Here is a 20,702-nt window from a genome sequence, read left to right as displayed (position 1 = left end):
CAAAGAAATGGGAGCTTTCAGTCACTCTGGGGGATATAACTTAGAACAATAACCTGATATTTATATGTATGAATGGAATTCAACTTCACATAACCCATTATGCTGTTATGTGTGTGTCTCCTCTACAGAGGAGGTGTGTTTACAGTGAATCTATGTTCTAAAATAAGCACCATGTGGGTGATATGGTTTGTATAACAGCTTTCAGAAATCATTTTCATTTACTAGGAATTTACATAAAAGGTGGCGAGAATGGATGAAAATAACTATGACTGTATCATTTTTTAGTTTCACTTCCTGAAGATGCGTTCCAGTGAAAATCAAGTTTTTAACCTTGTTAACACGTCCATATGGTGTTTTCAAGCTACAAGACTTTTCATGAGCAAAATATGCAGTCAGCGCCATGTCTGAGCGTTTCCGCCTTGGAAGTGCACCAATGACAATCTCAAAAACACAGATTCAAACAGTGTGGATTTCATATGTCTCATATCTAAGGAGCCAGGATTCAGGGTTGGAGTCAGAGGGAGCCAGGAGGAGTCTGTCGAGCTCCCATGAAAGCAGCAAAATCATACATCTGTGGGGTTGCTGATACATTATAAACAACATTTATTTTAGTCCCAAAACATTAGGGCTGTTAAGGTTCATGTAATTGTCCCAAACCAGACATGGTATGTAGATTGATGCACATACATAATATTGAACAAAAGTCCACAAGCGTGAGCTCCACCCCGAAACATTTGGCTGTAGCATACGTCACCAGCACTATGGTCAGCACAACAGGTGGACTGGCCTGAGTTATCCCGCTATGGCGAGCGCAAATTAAACACTGGAGCTTGAAGACTAGCTGTAGCAGAAGCTGGATGGTAAATGTTTGTATGAGTGTTAATTGTCCATTTTTCTGTCTTTCTGTCACAACAGAAACCCTAAGCGTAACTGTATTATTTATTTATTTAGTTATCTCTGCCCTTAAGGTTAGTTATTTTAGAGACCCCCACAATGCTCAGATCATAACTCCAACCTGGGGAAAGAATGCGAGAACAAGGAGCATCAGAGGAGATGCCAGGCGTAGCTATGTATCGTGTTTTTTTAAGCTAAATTTCACTTTCACTTTCAAAGGGTCATGTTATCTTTTACTGTTAAGTTTCTAGCGTTGTAGAAAGCGATGAGCAGAATCGAAGGTGAGCAGGTAAGCTCCAGCAGCAGGCAAGCAGCAGGTGGGGAAAGAGGCGGGACTCGTTTGCATATACATAGATTAGAACATACTAAATAAGGGAAAGATGTAGAGCTACATCTCAGCCATTTTAAGACATTAATGGATTTTTTTTTCATTAAAAAAATACTTAATATGTAATGCTGATGAACAGAGATGAGTTTTAGGTCTTTAACAAATGTCGGGAGAGGAACTTTAAAGCTACAGTGTGTAGGATTTAGTGGCATTTAGCAGTGAAGATGCAGAACTGCAAAGTATCCTGTGTGCCAAGCGTGCAGAAGAACTGTAGCCGAAATGCAAATGGTCCTATCTAGAATGAGTGTTTGGTTTGTCCATTCTGGGCTACTGTAGATCAACATGGTGGACTCTGTGGGAGAGGACCCGCTCTGTATGTAGATATAAATGGCTCATTGTAAAGTAACAAAAACACAAATCTTAGTTTCAGGTGATTTAAAGTCATGAAAACATTGTTATGAATATCATTTACCATTTCTGCTAATAGATGCCCCTAAATCCTACACACTGGACCTTTAAAGATTGTTTTTACTGACTTGCATTTATAACATGCTGTTTTTATGACTCTACCTTGTTTATGTCTGATTTTCTCAACCACAAAGTCACTTTTAAGAACTAAATGTATTCTGAAAAAGTGACCTAATGTACTGCATATAAAAATAATATTACAGATATGTAAATACTGAACAGCTTCTTGAACATGGCATTTAACGTGTCTGTTTTGTTTGTCCACAGGAAACTGACAAAACAAAACATGAAATTACCTCAGTATGAGCTGCAAAAATCAAAGTTTACAGCAACACAGTCTTCAAAACAATTGTCAACAAACAGATCATTGCAATCTTGTCTTACATGCTTTGTTTTTATGAGTCACTTCACTTTTCTTGCCGATCATCATAGAAGGGTTTCAATTTGCTGTGTAATTTTCCAAAAGAAGATGCCACAAAATGAAGTGTTAGTTGCAATAATTCTGTAAAATCCTGAAGGGGCTGGGTAATCGTGTTTAGGCTTTTCAGCTCGTCTGTGTCACCGAGGACGCACTCGGAGAATATCTTCTTTCTGTGTCTCCTCAGCGAGACATAACACAGACACAGAGACAACATGGTAATCTGTTCTCATGGAACTGAAATCCAGACTCTCTTAAACTAACATCCATAATCCTCGCTCGCTGCAGTCATACTTCATTAGTCCAGAGACATGACTTAAATCACGTTTTTCTAGCTGAAATAAAGCACTGAGCAGCGCCTGAGTGTCTGCTTTGACTTTCAATCTCAACCTGGATAAAAAAAGAGCAGTTACTTTTGCTCAGATCATTCCTCATTGATTGTAAAAACAGAACTTCACCTTTCTCTTTAATAGAGTGCTGACAACACGCAGCTCAGCCGTAACTCATTTAATGTTAAACAAAAGGTTTAAAAACGTCTCTCCTGGCCAAAATCGTTTCTTATCAAGGACGTGCCCTGCTGTGTAGATAGAGTGAGAAGTGATGAGTGCTATCTGCAGCGAAGCATTAACGGCTGACATGTGTTATGCTGTGGACTCGTGTGACCAAATGGCCGGCCTGTCTGACGAAACATCTGCTTCTCATCCCGTACAGTAACTTCTGAGAACGAAAGAGATACGTTTCCTCGCTGCTATCTTTCATTTTGTCCTCACTTAGATCTTTTTTTCCCCACCTTTTGCTACTTCCCTCCTTTACAGAAACAATGAATCACATTTCTGACTTTCTTCTTGTTTCTTTCACACTGCTCAGCCTCCATATGGTAAGTGTCCTATTCAGTGGGAACTGGGAAGACTGCAATTATAACCTCGTGGTCTTTGTGAGTTATCATCCTTTGGCAGAGACGACAATGGTGACGGGTGGCATTTGAGAGCCGCCGGGTTAAACGGCTCTACAAACAAAGCGGAGGAGGAATACAGCTTCACTTGAGGTGAGAAGCCTTGACAATCTCCAAAAACCATTTACGTAAGAAAATGAAAGTGTAAGCATAAACAAATACTTTGGCAAATCTCTCTTTTTTCCATAATCCTTGTTAAATGTAAATACATTCATCTATCTCTGTCTACAGTGCTTACATGCTGAGAGAGCGAGTCAAAACTGTTATGAATTTTCATGACAGTGAATTTATCGCGGCTAAAGGTTAACCTCCTTCGACCGGGGATTTGGATTTCACATTGAATAACAAAGACGGAGGGGCGCAGAGCCAAACGGGTGTCCATTCTGGTGAAGGAGGCGAACTGTGGGGCGAGATCTTTGTCTTCTATTCTGGGTCCGAGAGCCGAGGTTAAAGCCCTATTTAACCTGCACGGCATGGTTCTTCCTGTCTGCTTCTTTTTTTAAAAAAAAGGAACCTTTCATTATTTTTCTCACTTTTTCCTCCCCTTCCATCCATCACTCATGTCTCACACACTTACACACACTTCCGGAGGGTACTTAGCCCAAGGCCTCGAGTAAAACACAAAAGAGAGAAAAAGAGGAAACTTTGAAGACTTCCATCTTTCATGTGAGGAATTGTTTCTCATCCTAACATCAAAGAGAATGTAAGTAGCCACAGAGGACGCGGGAGCTGCCTCTGTCGAATCACAGGACTTGAGGGTTTTGAATCAAGGTGGCTACGCCGCTCATTTTTCCGAGGCCCGTTTATGATCTTGGCAAAACTTTTCAAAACTTTCGCGGCGTGACCTTGAAAACTATCAAAGTGTTGCTAAAACCCACGGATTTTCTGCTTTAGTCTCATCTTGTTGAGGTTCTGACTGTACAGTGACTTATAATCGTCTGGTTTCAACTCCTGCCTCGCCCCCAGAATGCATCGCAAGGCATCCTGCAGTTCGACACTTCTCTCAGCGGTTGAATTGATTTGAATTTCACACCGCCTCGGGCCTCAACATTCAGATATTAAACACATATCTCAGATATTTCTCGCTGTCAAAACAGCCTGGGTCGGCAACACTTACTTGTAAATCAGAAACATTGTAATCTGCTGTGACTGGAACTCGTGAATGCTCTCTCTCAGTCTGTCTGACACACATAGGCACCCTTACACTCGTTTAATCTCTTCACAAGCACCAACTGACTTAAGCCCACAGAGCTCGTCTTTGTGTTGGTGTTGGGGAAACTTCAAAGGTAGTTAAACATCACAGAGGGGTTACTGAGAGGGCCATAACCTCTGACTACAAGACACTGTTTGCAAAATGATAAAAATCTTAATCAGACTTAACTGCACTCACTGATGTGTCACTTGTTGAAAGGCAGAACAGCGGACTTTGACAACTAATGAAGTAGAAGAAAAGATGAAGGAGAGGAGCAGAAAATGTTTACTGCCTCACATTCACTCTGCCTCTGCTGCTGCAGCAAGAGCTTTAGAAACTTCTTATTAGCTTTCAGGGACTTGCTTGTTGTCATCTTTTTAAAAAGGACATTGCTGTTTAGATGATGACAGCAATTCATTAAGTTCTATTTAATCCGCAGTTAGGATATTATCCCATTAAGGCTTGTGTATGTTTACGTTCGAGAGGCACTCGCATTAATGGTGTTATTCAATATTAAAGCATTCATCAGACAATCGAGAGTCGGTGCACGGCATACTGATGAGCCAGTTAAGATATAATTAAAGCCCTAATTATATCATTCTGCTCCTCAGGTATTAACACCGATGTACTAACCTATCCACCTCCCTGCATACAAACTGTAGTATTTAATACTCAGAGGAAATCAACCTGAATTACACGTCCCCAGGAACATTTTTCATCAGCTGTTTGATGCCTTAAATTGACACCAGCACTGTTTGTATTAATGGGGGATAGACTTGTTAAAAGTGCTGCCCAGCATGAATTAAACAACTAAAACAATCACTCTAATTATTTCTGAATTTCACTGCTCTCACATGTTGGCATATTGAAGACAGCAGCTTCCTGACACCAAAGGTTTACTGTCTGTTGAGGTCTTAAATCATAATTTATAAGAACTGTGGATTTTTCTATGGAGAAAATCTGTCGTCTGCTTTTTTTTGTACCGTTAAAGCAACACTTTGCCAATTTTCAGCCAGCTTTGTATGATGACAATGTGGGCAGTATGTGTAAATGAACTGTGGTAAACTTTTCTCCATCTTACCTGCGCCCAGTACTCTCATCCCCCAGATCTGCTCATCTTGCAGCTCAAATCTGCCATACGACACATTTTGCATCATCCATCAGATTTTTGCTTGCTCACGGGCTGTTGCCCGTTGGACTACTTTTGTATGCCCGCCATCATGGACACAAAGAGTGTAGAAGTGAATAGAGAGAGGGACCGGATCCTCTTTCGTGCCCTCTCAAACACAGACCAAACTCCGATCTGACTATAAAACTAGGCAGTGCTGATCAAGTATAAACCAAAATTCTGTAACTGTCCAGCCCATTTCTGACCTCAAATGTCTTTAGGAACATATTTTAGTGCACTGTCAGGCTGTAATATGAGAATTTGTGAACAGGAAGTGGCGCAAGTCTGTTTCTTGTATTATAAAAATGGAGTCTGATAAGTGATCAAACAGTGAAACTAAGCAGTACTGATAAAATGTGAACCAAGATTTTGTTACTGCGTCGCCTACTTCTCACCTTAAATATTTACAGACACATGTTTTAGCCAACCATTCAACCGTAATTCAAAATCATTTCGACCACCTGGCCACCATATTGTTTCCAGCATCACAACGGACAAGTTTGCACTACTTCACTCACCAGCAAAAGCATTTATTGATCCTGTGCAGCACAGTACATTCTGGTAGTTGTATGAAAAGAACCATCTTTCCAGTGGTGAAATACTTCTTTAACTCCTGCATTCAATCTTGATAAGTCACTTTTATATAGACCGTGACCCACTCACATGTATTTGATCATGCTATGACGGCTGAAAATATGCGGCAAGCTTCTGACTTCTGTGGACGACTCAAGTGACGTGATTTGTAATTCATCCACCTTTAAATGCAGGCATAATTATTCAGATATGTTTTAGTATAAAACGGGTCCCACGTCGTCCCTCCACAGAACAAAGACTCAGCTTGTATCTACTTGATGAGTGGCTCACTCATGGACATGGTGAACGTGACCATTTAAAATCAGTTCAAAGCAGAATAATGACAGCTGAATGTGGGTTAGACGAGCTTCACAAGCACAAAAGGATGAGCTGCAATGATATGAGATTCAGTCTCACATGGCCAAAAAGACAAAGCAAAGCTTTTGTATGAACCAGCAAAGGCAAGAGGTCTTGCTGAAAAGCATAACCAAAGCATTAAAATGGAAAAGTGAGCAGCAAATGTGTGTAGAAAATAAAAGTGGCTGAGAGAACAATAACCTAATCAGTGGAGGAAATTATGGCTTATAGCTTGACGTCAGTAAGGGAAGTGCGTAACGCCGGGAAAACATCCAGGCCACTGTTTCTATTATGATTCACAATGAGCCACAGTGAATTCATCTGCTTCACAAAGGCCTATCACAATCTTTGGCCAGCAAGAAACAAAATCCTGCTGTTAATACACTAATGAAGGTGTTATAATGACAGGAATATGACTCGTAGGATTACATGACTAAACAATTACTTTATTTTTTTCCTCTTTGCTACAGTGCTCAGGCGTCTTGCCTTAAAGGACCACCTCACCAACTTTTAACCTAAATCCTATCATCCTTTTTTATAGGATTAACCTAAATCCTATCACTCTACTGCAAGGACATATGAAACTACGAACATTAAATTACCCAATGCGCTCGCCCTCGCAGGCTCCTGGAAAAACTTCACCAGCCAAATGCATCATCTGACAGTGAGCAGAGTTCATGTTAAACTAAAGCGTCTAATCTTGTCGGCTCACTTCCAAGGACGGCAAATTTGAAAGGAGACAAGTCTCCATAATCAGACAACCAAGAAATCCTTCTCCTGGCTTTTTTTTTTTTGCTCAGTAGAGGTAGAAGAAATAAAGCTGGAGTGTAATATGTGATAGTTATATACTGACTGTGTTTAAGAGAAATAGCTACTAAATGCTCTCTTGTTCCAGCTGGCACTAGTTGTTTGTTTTGGTTAAGGCTGCAGAGCTAAAAATGGGGGAAAATCAGTGGTTAAACGGACCTTTTCCAAACTACACAAGTTGACTTTTTGGGGTTTTTGGTCTTTTCAACAGTACAGACACTGTAGGAAGGTTTTTTCTACATAGGCCGCACCAAAAGACGCCTGAGAGATCGTCTAGCTGAGCATAAATATGCCATTAGAATTAAAAATCATGACTACCCCATCGCCAGGCATTTTAGTGAATATCACAATGCCAATGACTCCTTACTGCACATTGAGGACACTGAGCACATTAAACCTATGGTTAGGGGTGGTGACAGAATACAGAGACTTAACCAACCTATGGTTAGGGGTGGTGACAGAATACAGAGACTTAACCAAAGGGAAGCTTTTTGGATTCATCAATTGAATGCGTTAAAATATCCTGGTCTTAATGAAGATATAGACCTTACATGTTTCCTTTAATGTTTGTTATGTTTAATATGTTTATCATATCTTGAACATATGTTGAATACTGGTTCATGGGTATATTATTAAGTTTGATTGATGTTTCTTTTGGTTATGTTTTGTGTGTTTTTCTTGTTTTCTCATTCTCTGTGATTTATTATCATGGTTCATTGGCTTCACCTGTCATGTCATTAACTGTGTCATGTGATAGTTTCTTATTGGCTGCTGCTGCTATATAGATGAAACCACACCTTGGTGCATCTGTTTCTCCAGCCCTGATGAAGACCAACAGTGGTCGAAACATGTTGGCTTTTTAATGAGTTGGCCATTATATTAAAGGCTTTTTAATCTAATCTTTCCTTCCTCATTCTCATTTTTGTTTGGAGTGCCTGGATTCTTTTCCTGTTTGCAGTACAGACACTGTGTTTGCAAATTCGCCAGTAAAGCTAAATTCAAACCCACATTTCAGCTCTTCTATGAGCATGCAGTCGAAGCAGTAGAGGCTGAATTCATTGTATGCGTTATGTTCATACTGTACATTGTACGGAAGTTTGAAACCAGAATTTCACTGCACAAAAAATGCTATTTTCTCTGCTGGTATTGGACGTATTTGACAGGTCCCCCCTCCCATAACTACAGGTAACATTCAGGATTGACACGGCATCCCCCAATAATGATGGTGAAATCTTCCCCCAATTGCCTTCCGGAAAGTGAGGTGAAGTGAAATGCTCAAGCTATCAAGACTTTTGGCAGGAAAAAAAAAAAAGCGCAGCCTCCCTGTGTGAGCTGGGGTCATACTCTCGCTCTATAATACCAGCCTCACCTTGGCACACAGGTGTCAGAGAGCTGCCTGCAGCTGAAAATAACCCTTGCAGAGCAGCTGTCAAACAGCTGGTATCACCATGAAATCCATGAAGGGGATTCATACCTCTCAATAAACCACAGAAGCTCTCTTCTAATGGCAAATATCATCGAAATGTTTTGGAAACATGATGTTGGAAAAAAAATATTGTGGTTCCTAAGATTTTAATTCACAAATCAAGTTTCTGTTTATCAAGATGTAAACGCAGCATCATCTTCAGTCAATTGACACTTGTAAACACTCCTCCTGCAAATCATAATGAGTGTGAGAATACACAACCATCTCTGCAGACGGCCATGTCTCCTAGAAATTACGTTTGTGTAATACTAATTTGCTCTCTCAATTACAGCGCAGTGAGAAACATAATTGCTGGATTATTACTGCAGGCAACATCTTTATCAAATGTGCTACATACAGTATGTATATACGTATGTAGGTATACAGTATTTACCACATGCAAGTCGCTGGGGGTGTTCAGGGTGGATTACTGGCCTACAAAGTGCTGGGACTTGACACCAGAGAGCTGGGTTCACATCTTGGGTGACAAAAAGTGTTTGGGTTTAAGATAGGGAAAGATTGTGGTTTTGGTTAATTAAATATTAAAGAAGTATTCACTGCTGGAAAGATGGTCTTTTTATATAACTGGTCTGTCTATGCAGTAGAAAGATGCAGATAGTTTTGACATTTATGCTACATGTCCAGAGAAAAAGGACTGTGGCTTCATTTTTGTTCAAAACTACAACTACAAGAATGCACTGTGTCCAACAAATGAGCCCGGTCTCACTGCAAAATGTGAAATATGGTGCTTGGGCAGTGACTTGTGGCATTAGAAACCAACGAAAAAAGGCGTCCTTTCACTTCGGCATGATAAGCGGCTGGTTGCTGTTATAGTTTAACAGTGCCCGGCGGCGGCAGGGGAAATGCGGCAGGACAACAGCAAAAGTTGAGGTGGCGAAAGTCCGACTCAGGCTGGTGGATGGGTCCAACAAACACCAAGTTTCACCCGAGAGAGCGGTGTTTGCATCCTGTACAATTCTAAAGCCAAACCCTGTTCTTTTTCCAAAATCTAAACCTTTTTGCTGCCTATCTATCTGCTGCCTATCTCAAATAACAGTGAAACACTAAGCGAAAATATGTTTGACAGAAATAGACAACGCAGTAACAGAATTTTGGTTCATATTTCATCAGCACTACTTAGTTTCACTGTTTGATCCAGTTTTTTCAGCCTCCGCTTTTATAATACAGCAAACAATATGGTGCCCACTTCCTGTTCTCATATTACAGGAAAAAAGTGCATTAAAATATGTTTCTGGAGACATTTTAAGCGAGACATAGACAATACAGCAATATCTTTATATGATCAGCACTGTCTGGTTTTACTTTTTGTTTTGAGTTTGAGAAAAAGAGAAAGAAAGAGACGGGTGGTCTCTCTCTCTCTATCTGCTTCTATAACCTTCATGTCCATTGTGGCAGGCATACGAACAGGAGGAAATATAATCTGTAGTCGAGTAACAGCTTGAGAGCCAGCGAAAATCCACAAGATGACGCATTTTGAGCTGGGAGAAGAGCAGGAAGATGTGGGTGCGGGTAAGATGGAGGGGAATATTCCATGGTACATTTATTTACCCATGCTACCCACATTGTTATGTTACAAAGCTGGTGGAAAATCAGCAAAGTATCCCTTTAAAAAAAGTAAACATATCCTGTCTGATGACTATTTCAGTATCTAACAATGGCCCTCATTTTTTCCTAACCTTAACTAAGCGCTCTGAAGGGCCTTAACACGACCCTAAACAAGTTTAGTTCTTCTTTTGAGTCTGAGCACTGCTGATATGATCAGTATCAACATTTCCTGATGATTTGTCATCAAGTTAAAAAAACAATCCCAGTGTTTCCTCCTAAATCTATTTGCTGTTGCAAGTACAAAGTAGATATATATCCTGATTAAATCTTTTTTATTTTAGGAGACAGGGTTGCACCAGACAGTTTCAGCTGAGATTAGTCGAGTTAGCTGGGTAAACATAAAATACAGAGCTCAGACAGTTCAGGGGTAAAAAATCGTGGCTCAGTATGACAACAGATGACTGAGAGGGACAGAGAGAAGCACTGTTGTTCACTCGGCTCAGCTACAATATCTCACTCCATCTTATATCCTCCCTTATTCCCCTTCCTTCCATCTCGTTTGTTCAATTCTGTCTTTCAACCAGTTTGTCTACCTCCTATCTCTGTGCTCTCTCCCTTATAACCTTCGCTGCTACATCATTGTCCTGTTATGTTTAATAAATCTTTATCACGTGTGCTCCTTTTTTCTCCGTCTCTCTCGCCTTCTCCCCTCCCTCATTTCCCATGTCTCTTCCCCTGTTGCCTCTCTCCATCCCTCTTTTCTTCCACCTCTCCCCTTCCCTTCTACCCTGGATAGCTGCTGTAATGAACCCATAAATTGGAGCAACACAGCGGTGGCTACAGGTCGGGTTGGGGGAGGGTGGATGTAAGGAGGGGAAGGGGGGAGCTGAGCCTGACAGAGAGAGAGAGAGGTAGAAAGAGGAGAGAAAGAGAGCAAGAGGGGGGGGGGGGGCAGGGCAAGGATTCATTCCTGCAGACAGGGGAAGAGATATGACTCCAGTTGGAGAAGAGACAGACTACAAGGGGAGAGACGGAGGAGGAGGAGGAGGTGCTGGAATGGAGGAGGAAGAGAGACAGAGAAAGGCAGGGGGGAGGGGCGTTGGGGGAGGAGGCTCCATAAATTGGTTTCAGGAATTAATTTGCACTAGGTAAGGTATAGCCTTGGAACATGCCATCCCAGTCAGATGAGAGGTCCTGTGGAAGGGAGACTGATCACAATGGCAGCAGATGGTGGAAAGTGGCGGGGCTGGGGGGGGGGGCAGGGTGAGCGATGGGAGGCGTGGGGGGGAGAGGTGTATGGTAGGTTGACAGGGGTGGAAGAAAATATAACAGAGACAGATGAGGCCTGGACAGACAGACAGACAAACACCAAGCTCAAATGTACTGTGAAACACAAGCGGCCACCTGGCAACTGCGATGGTCCCACTGGAATGCCGGATAATGATGCTGTTGGGTGCTAAATACCATCAGTGTGTGAATACTCATCACTTTGCAGCATTTCTAATTACTCTGGTGGTGTCAGGCTAATACATATTGGCAGCACTGTAATATTCATTAGCAGATAAGATTCCACAATGTCTCAACTGCAAATGAAAAAGTTGGGGAGTAATTGTAATTTCTTTTAAATCACAAACAAGCTCGCAAACGACTTTGGATATGAGCTGATGCATTTTCACTCAAGCATAAACTTTTTTTTTTTACTTAATTTGAGAGATTGATGGTATGGTTGAATGTTTATCCCATATTTCTTCTGTAAAATGGGCTGCATGTATTTATCTCTGTGGCATTAAAATGCGGGGAAAAAACGAGTCATTTTCTAAGTTTCTGACTCCATAATCATTTCTCATATATTGATTTCCATTTCACTTTCACATGCGCAGTTTGCTAAGTTTTCACAGTACAGTTGACACCTGAAGCCAATAATTCTGAGGGCGACAGGAAGGAAGAGGAGGCAGGATGGGTGGAGCGGGAAATGAATACTGTTGACTGTGGTGCTCAATTTGCCATGCTGAAAAGCATTAAGCTGCATGGAGGCAAAACTGTGCTTAATACCATCAAAGCAATCAAAGGCAGGAAAAAGGCAAATATATAAATAGCAAACTAAAAAAGAAAAAAACACGGTCACAGACCAAGCCATGCAAAATATCAAGAACTGCTCACAAGAAACCAACACAAATAAATCAAACAAATCTCATCAGAGCCGACTCGTATAGAGAAAAGGAAAAAGAAAAGACTGTTGAGCTGGAATTGAAATAGAACTGATAAATACTGAAACAAGCCGCAAAGGTGTCTTATTAAAATCATAATAATAATGATCATACAGAAAAAACAGCAGGAAGCATTGTTTTGAAATGTGAAGCCCTGTTGCCGTTACCTGAGCTTGGGACCCCCTCACCCCCCCACCCCCCAAAAAATAAGAAAAGGATTCCTGGATCTTTTATGATCGCAGCAGCATTCAGCTTTTGTTATGTATGATTCTCAAAGCATAGCATTCCTCACCATTCCCCGTGAGGCTTGAGTTATATTACACCTGCTCAGGTAAAGGCAACAAGGGGAGCGACAGCATGTTGTGATGCTGGCTGTAGGCATGCTGTCTGAAGTCTCTGCCACCATTGTGCTTGGATCTACCCACTGGTGCCTTACTGCTTCCAGCTGACATTCACTGCAGTCACTGCTTCTGTTTACTTCACAGACAGGTGATACTGGAGTATGTATTGTGACAGACTGAACCACCTTCTTTTTGCCGTTGTAATTATGGGAGACGGTATGTTTTTAGTTAGCTCCAGCTTGTGTGAGTCACATCACTGTGTATCTGATGTAATACATATGTATACCTTTTGACACAACTGCTCTGAGGGTATTTCCAATATCCTCAAAGACTCTTTTTATTTTGTCAGCAGGAGGTGGAGGGGATGGTAGATGGCGTGGCACATAGGTTAGACCACTGCAAACTACTGTTCAAGACCAACAAACAACAAAATCAGTTGTGCTTCAGCGAGTCATTGCTGTTTCCAGCATTTTTGTTGCATCATTATGTTTGTTACGGTGCAACAAACATTTTTAAATTCAGATTGTTGGAAGGACAAATCCTGGAAAAACCTTCAGACAACCCAGTCGCCAGGAAAAATGTTGGCATTATATGTTTAAACCACAGATATGTTACATTTGGACCTTATTTGGTGATTCGTTGAAACTTTACATTTCAACAGCGCTGTGGTTAAGGCACAAAAATCACTTGGTTAGGAAAAGATTTTTTTTTTTTACTGGAAATACCCGGTTTTGGGGCACAATCTCTGCCGGAAGAGCAGCAATGCCACGATAAGAAACAGACGCTTTTCGTGTCACTATCCCTGGCGATGGCTCCCTAACAAAAACCCACATTTGGGGGCTGAAAAACTGCTGAAACACAGCAATGACTTACTGAAACACGACCTGTTTTGTTGTTTGTTAGTCTTGAACAGTGGTTTGCAGCTTGGTGGGTGTCTCACCTATTGTCACGCCATTCACCATCCCCTTCACCTCCTGCTGACAGTCAGCTCATATACCATGTCATTTTAAAAATATTGGTTTGATAGGTTTGCAGAAATGTACAATGCCAACATTTTCCACTGGTGACTGGGCTGCTTCAGAACCGCGGTACGTGATGCCAAATTACCCTCTAGCTTTCCCAAAGATCACTGGGTGTATGTTTTTGGGCAAATTGGTGCTGTGACTTGAATGTAATGTTAATACATGAAAGGCACAAACTGAGGCTGGTTTACAGCTTGAAAAGACACACTGCAGCACATTCATTTTTATTGACAAAAATCTCCCAGTCTTAGCTCATTAGCTACTCTGTTTTTCTCTCTGTCTCTTTCTCTATTTACAGTGTGTCTATAGAAAGTCCCTACCTTGCTAGCACTCATGATGAATCACCATTATTAATAATCAATATCTCCTCAAGGCCATGGTGGTGCTGCCTTTAATAGCATGGACCATGATGTAGCAGGGACATGTTGCATGTTGTTTTATTGGGATCTGTAATAGGTCTATCAGTTTTATTAAGGGACAAACATGTATCAGCTGCACTGCAGTGACCTTTTTTTTTTTTTTTTACTTCCCCTCTCTGATGTGTGTCGTCCTAATCGTCTCCTTCCCTTCTCTCCTTTCCTCTCTGTCTCATTTATCCAGCGAGCCAACCTTGAGGCGCTACAGCATTAGGCAGGTTGTTAACACAGGAGAAAAGGGCGTTCAATGTCATGTCACTGTGTCGCAAAGCATGACAGAGCCGGCGCCCGGGCCATCTTCTTCAGGAAATAAATACATCGCCATTTTCCTTTTCAGAGTGTAATGGTCTGGATATTACATCTCCTGTGGGACATTACGGTCCATGGATAATAAATCCATCCTACAGAGTGTGTACGAGTGTTTGCGTGTGTGCACATGTGTCTTAATGAGCCCAGACTGTGTATGTGTCTGCATATGTATGCACCGCGTAGGTGTGTTTGCGTATGTTTCTGTGGGGGGGTTACGTGCACAGTGTGAGGCAATTTGTCCCCCAGAGAGAAAGTGATCCACTATCTCTACACCTCGTCAGCTGGAAGCAGCCAGGCAGCCGTAAATCTCAATTACACAGACCCCTCCCTTACCCTCCCTCCCCTCCTCTCCCTCCCTCCCTTGCCACAGGTGACAATGGACCAAATTGACTGCTCACTGTTGTGTTCCAAGGCTTACCATTGGCTTCGGGCTGAGTCTGAGAGGGCACGGCTACGTAGGGGTCCTCCCCTTTGTCTGAGCTCATGGGGGGGTCCTTCCGCCCCAACGGGCCCTCGGCGGCCTCGGGTAGGGCCGAGGTGGGGAGTGAGAGGGTGTGGTGATGATGGCGGTGATGGTGGCCTGCCGGACACAACACAGGTTAACCAACGCTCGAGGCAGACAGGGACAGGCTGAGCACAGGCCAGCAGGGGCACACACACACATACACATTTATTTCTCCTTTGAAGCATACACACAGACACAGATACACTCACACACACACACGAGAACAGCTGCTGGGCTGTGTGAGGCAACAAAGTGTTTCTCCCTTGTGACCCTGGGCAACTCATTAGCAAATGTGTGTGTGTGTGTTTCTCAGGATAGATGTGTCCTTTCTTTTTTTTTTTTCTGTCACTCTCTGCCTCTCCCTCTCACTCTCTCCCCTCCTGTTCTGACTGACATGTCAAAGCTCCGTCGGGCCTGTCAGCGCGGAGCAGAGTACAATCGCATTCCTCCACGATCACCATAGGGTGCCTACTTTTGATATGAAGGACAAGAGACAAACTTTCTTTCCATAGCTCCTGTTGAGAAGTCTGCCTGTAACTTTTCTTCAACTGTAAAGCGCCTCTATCTTACTTCATGCTCGTCACCGCTTCCTTTCTCAAGTTTTCTGTTACTTTAAATCTAACTTTTCAATCAATTTATGCGCAATGTTCAATTTGATTTGATGTACACTGCTAGCTGTAATTCATAAAGTTAGTTTGAAAGCTGAAATAAATAAAATAAATATACTATTTCATAATTGATCAATCATTTTAGTCGAGCCAAAATGTCACATTTTCTCTAGTTTCAGCTTCTCAACCGTTAACTGTCGTCTCGTGTGACATTTATCTGAATATCTCTCTGTTTTGAACTCCATCTTGGGCTCTGGGAAAATGTGCTTATGATAAATTATGATTTCTGTGACATTTTATGGACTAAATAAATCAATTTATTGTGAAAATACTTGGCGGATTAATCCGAAAACAATCATTAGTCGCAGCCTAAAGGCCCAGACACACCAAACAGACATCAAAGAATTAATGGTGACGAAGGCCAACTGTTGCAACGCCTCACGTTGCATGTCTCGGCCCAAGGTTGCACCTGAACACAATGCAAAGACTACAGCTAACAGCCAACGAGCATGTACCTTCTGCGCCTGTGTGAGAGGAAATAACTCTCCGTACCAACAGGCAGCAATCATCCGTATCAAAAAAGGAAACCTCAAGATTGACAGGATGGATTTAGGACGCTAGTTAGCCAGTTAGCACCTAATATAACAACCATCGCGTCAGACGCCGATTCAACATGCCGAACCGTCCAACAAACAGCCGACAAAGTCCAACAAGTCCACACAAACCAGGGCTACAGACACCCACCGACGGCCTGCCATTGATGGCGTGACCGGGCCCTTAATTTATTTCTTCTGTCCTCTCCTCTCATCCCTCCTTTTCTATTCTTTGTTGTCTACTTTCTTGTCTCCTCAAACCTTTCCTCTCTTGCTTCCTCTCTACTACCCCGCACAGTTGCTAAGCTTTATTTAGCAAAAGCCCTCAGCAACATGGCGAGATCAATCATCAGAAATATGTCATTAACAGTTAATGAATTTTCTCTGATTTGACTCCTCCCTGTAATTAAATCCCTTAATGGCTAAATGAACTGCTGGCCAACAGTTGAAGAGGGTGTCATAACACAGCCAGGAAGTTACACTGGAGATGAGACTATAACAAGAATAGCTCACGCAGGATGTCTCTCTGTGGAAATGTGAGTGCTCTAACACCTTAAATGTGACAATTGCAACAAAGTACTCTTTCATCTGTGGATGATGGATCATACTTATCTCCTCCCCGTCCATCACCGCACGTCTCTCAAACAATGTGTTTTCCTGCATCCGCCTGCCCCCCCCCTTTTAAAAAAAAAAAAATTTCCTTTCATAAGCAGAGTTTGTGCATAAGCTTTGTCTGACTGTTTATTTTTGAACCATGCTAATCACATTACCATCCCACATGCTATCACTTAAGCCACCCTACACAATTTTGCACAAGCTACGTACAGTATTTAACATAATGTATTTAAGCCACACGTTTAAGAAAAAAATCCACCCTAGATGAAGAGTGACAACACTTTTATCAACAGCCTCTGTGGAGCTCAACCCCCCAATTCCCATTTTGACACGCTCTCTCCACGGAGGTGGTGACAGCAGTGTGTGTGTGTGTGTGTGTGTGTGTGTGTGTGTGTTTTGCAGATGTGCGAGTGCCTTTTCAATATGTGTTTATGCTTGTGTTTGAAGAGGGGAAAGGCATTTCAGGGGGCTAACGTTGATGCTGCTGGTAGACTACACACAACAGACACCCACACACAACACCACCACCCAGAGCCTCCTCCTCCTCCGTGTGGCGTGGCAATCATTAAAATGATTTATTTAACTATTGGCCCAAGGCTGAGAGATTAGTGTGACAGGCCTATTTTATAATTCATTCCCCCACCGCCAGGGGAAGTGCAATTCAGGCAGATGACACACATAGAGAGAGAGCTTGGAGCCTCAGAGCTCCTCCATGGATCAGGAAAAAAAAAAAAAAAGCCCTAAACTGCCGACGGATGCACATCCCTCTCTTTCTACAGATTAAAAGAGAGGCGAGGATGTCTAGTCTGGAGTAGAGGAGAGGAGAATGAAGAGGGGGCATTTATTTATTTTCAAATCCATATCAACCACTGACAGATAGACAGAGGGGCTGGGGCAATGGCTGAGACTTTGTTTGGGGGGTTGTAAACTGGGTGTTGTCTGTGTGTGTGTTTGTGTGTATGCGCCTGGAAACACACAGCCAAGCCTGTGGGAGCATATTCAGCACTATAGGGGTGTACACCAACACAGATGCCTTTTTCTGACCCCGCATCTCCAAAAGGAGGGAGGGATCACAGTGGGGGTACAGCCACAGGGGGGTGAGGAGGGAGAGAGCTGGGCTTTCTGGAAAGACTTCAAAATATCTATTCTTGTCATTCTGTATGGATCTGACTGTTTTGATCTGGCAGCTGCGAGGTATAGGTGCATGTGAGAGAGAGAGAGAGAGAGAGAGAGGGAGTCACTGAAAACCAAACTAATGCACACTCCCATTAGATAAAAATAAGGTGGATATGTGGGTGCGATGGATAAGAGTGACTTTGCTGCGGGCTAATCACATCTATCGTTCTATAAAAAGACCTGAGTGATGAAAATTTTATCAGTTTGTGATATGATTAGGAGAGTATTTGCGGGCAGAGGCCAGCACTTAAAATGTATGTGCGTCTGTGCATGTTTACATTAGCCTTTTTGTATTATCGTCGAGCGTGCAGAGAGTTGGTGCCAGCTCCACATGCTTGGTGGTACTTGGCAGAAACATATCTGATCTTTCCTGACTCCAAACAGGCTAGTTTAATCTCTCGCTCCCTCTCCCTCTGTTCACACATGTCCTGCTTAATGTGCACACTGAGGCATTTCTTCACCATCAAGGCTTTAAACCACCAACAACCAGATCCATCCAATTAGCAAAGCAAAGGTCAGGGCTAATCGATGATATTGCACGGGGGATAAAAAGGAGTGGGCAGCGGGAACAAGGAGGGAGAGGAGGTCTAATAGAATTAATAGCATTAAAGATTTTTAATTCTACAATTCTGATTTGTAATTCTACGTTCTGTATTCTAAACACCAAAAGGGGCAGGCTGAGGGGGGACACTATGAGAAGTGAAATTGACCGACCGTGCTTTAATGTGTCATTACCTTCGTAACTGGAGGGAACGTCTATCAAAGAGAAAGGAACCAAATGAATTCAGTTAAAACCATGAGTCATTAATAACTTGCCCTTACACATGTGGGAGGAGTTTTCATTTCCTTGAGAGCAGATGATTGATTGACTAGATGAAGAGGTGTGTCTGAAGTTAAAGAGTCAGGGGAGATGAAATGCGGCTCCTATCTTTTATTTGATTGCCTCTACAGTATAAGTGGGATACTTACCGTTCAGCGCCACAAAGGTGTCTGGAAGGAGAAGAAAAGAAATGAGGGGAAACTTGTTATTGCTTGCAGTAAAGAGAGCTTACGCTTTAACATGATCAAAAGCCATGACTTTTAGAGTGATTCAGAATCGACAGGCTGCACGATGTTCTCCAAACTTTAAATCAGAGGTGATCTATAGCTTCTGCAGCTAATGAAGGTTCAACGCTATGGCTTCCCTTGACTAAACAGACTGATGAAATTGAAGGGAAAATGTGCTGCCTTCATTTTCTCTGAGTAAACAGTTGAAATTGAGATGAAATGGACTAAGATGAATGATCTGAGGTCAAATTGTTTTGAAGTTTCTCTTGCAAAACGAGCAGCTCAGTATAACATCAACACAGTGTCACATTTGACAAATTCAAACAGTTGTTCTGGACATGAAAAGATCAAATATACATTGTAGAGTAAAAGAGGCCTTTCAAGACTTTTAAGGCTGACTTGTTCTGTGTTTCAACATGAGCCCTGTGACGGCTCACAAGTGAATTCCCTTCCCTGTGTGTCGCTGAATGTTTGTGTTGTGCTTTCGTAGCAAGAAGGAACCCAGTCTTCGCCCAAGTGGACACAACACTCTATTGACCGGGGGACCAGAGGAACAGCGGGGGAAGGACAGAAGAGGATGAGAGCCGAAAGGGACAGATGGATGGAAGAGGCTGAAAGAGAGGATTGTGAGCGGGGAACAGACGGGGGAGAAAAAGGTGACAGCAGCGAAGAAGGAAACGGAGGGCCGAGAGAAGAGGGAGACTGACTTAACAGAGAAGAGAGGAATGGTAGGGGGGTATAGAATAGAGGAGGAAAGATAAGAGTGAAGAGGGCCTGCTTACTTTGGCAGTCTCCCAGGCCATCTGTGTTACCATGCTCCACGTCCTGCTCAAAGGCTGATCTGCGGGGAACAGAGACATCATGGTCAGCGGTGGAAAACAGGCCAGGCCATGCAGGCTCACCACACCTAACAAAGTAGCAAAGCTATAGGAAAGCTTACTACAAAAACACCCCCAAACACAGCGTACCCTATGCTTGCACACAATGTAGGCCGCAGAAAGCCCTATACTGGAACAAAATCAAAGAACACCTAGCAGGTGCCCTGGAGGCCTAAAATCAGTGGTTATGAGAGATGCTGGCAGGCTAGTAAATCCATAGCTGGCACAGGACTCAATGCCAGAAGTGTTGATATAAATAGATTCATGTTTTATTTGACTGTAATACAAATTGTTATCTTATGTTGTATAGCCACAAAGGAAGGGTTCATCATTTTGGGAAATATGTTTATTGGCATTCTTGCTGAGAGTTAGATGAGAGTGATAAAATATTCAGGTGGGTACGACAACAACACACTCTCATATCTAACTGACAAAATAGGGCGATTTCCACTGCCTTGAAAATGACTTTCATATTTGCCCAGAAATTGACGTATACTACAGTTCTAATAGTCTCAGTTTTAACCCTATGGGCCCTAGGCGTTTTTGGGGTATTTTTACTGCCTTTACTTTTAAGCTCATATCACAGTCATTATAAAGGCTACATACGCATGCTATATCTTGGTTTTTTTTTCAGGACAATCTGGGCTAACCAGATTTGCCATCATTTCATGTTCTTCTATGTGCCTGTATTTTATATTAATTTTTATATCAATGAAAAAAACAAATCCGTGTGACTAAATTCTTACATTTTTACATGTATCTCACCATAGCAAGTTGGAAGAAGACATATTCTGCCA

At 42.3% G+C, this 20,702-nt stretch overlaps 1 protein-coding gene across 2 annotated transcripts in view; it reads right to left on the bottom strand.

The window, feature by feature from the left end:
• Positions 1-20,702, bottom strand: part of sema6a (sema domain, transmembrane domain (TM), and cytoplasmic domain, (semaphorin) 6A) — a 79,050-nt gene that overhangs the window by 6,102 nt on the left and 52,246 nt on the right. The window contains exons 15-17 of one of the 2 annotated variants that reach the window (XM_050051290.1): positions 19,810-19,868; positions 18,950-18,970; positions 14,902-15,063 (exon numbers count right to left, since the gene is read on the bottom strand). In XM_050051290.1, the coding sequence (XP_049907247.1) occupies positions 14,902-15,063; positions 18,950-18,970; positions 19,810-19,868 (242 nt within the window). The remainder of the gene's footprint in view (positions 1-14,901; positions 15,064-18,949; positions 18,971-19,809; positions 19,869-20,702) is intronic. The other variant, XM_050051291.1, reaches the window with a different exon arrangement.

Source organism: Epinephelus moara, chromosome 8 (assembly GCF_006386435.1).
Source record: "Epinephelus moara isolate mb chromosome 8, YSFRI_EMoa_1.0, whole genome shotgun sequence".
Lineage (NCBI taxonomy): Eukaryota > Metazoa > Chordata > Actinopteri > Perciformes > Serranidae > Epinephelus > Epinephelus moara.
Note: the sequence above shows the minus strand (reverse complement) of the source record. Positions and strands in the feature narration are given on the sequence as shown.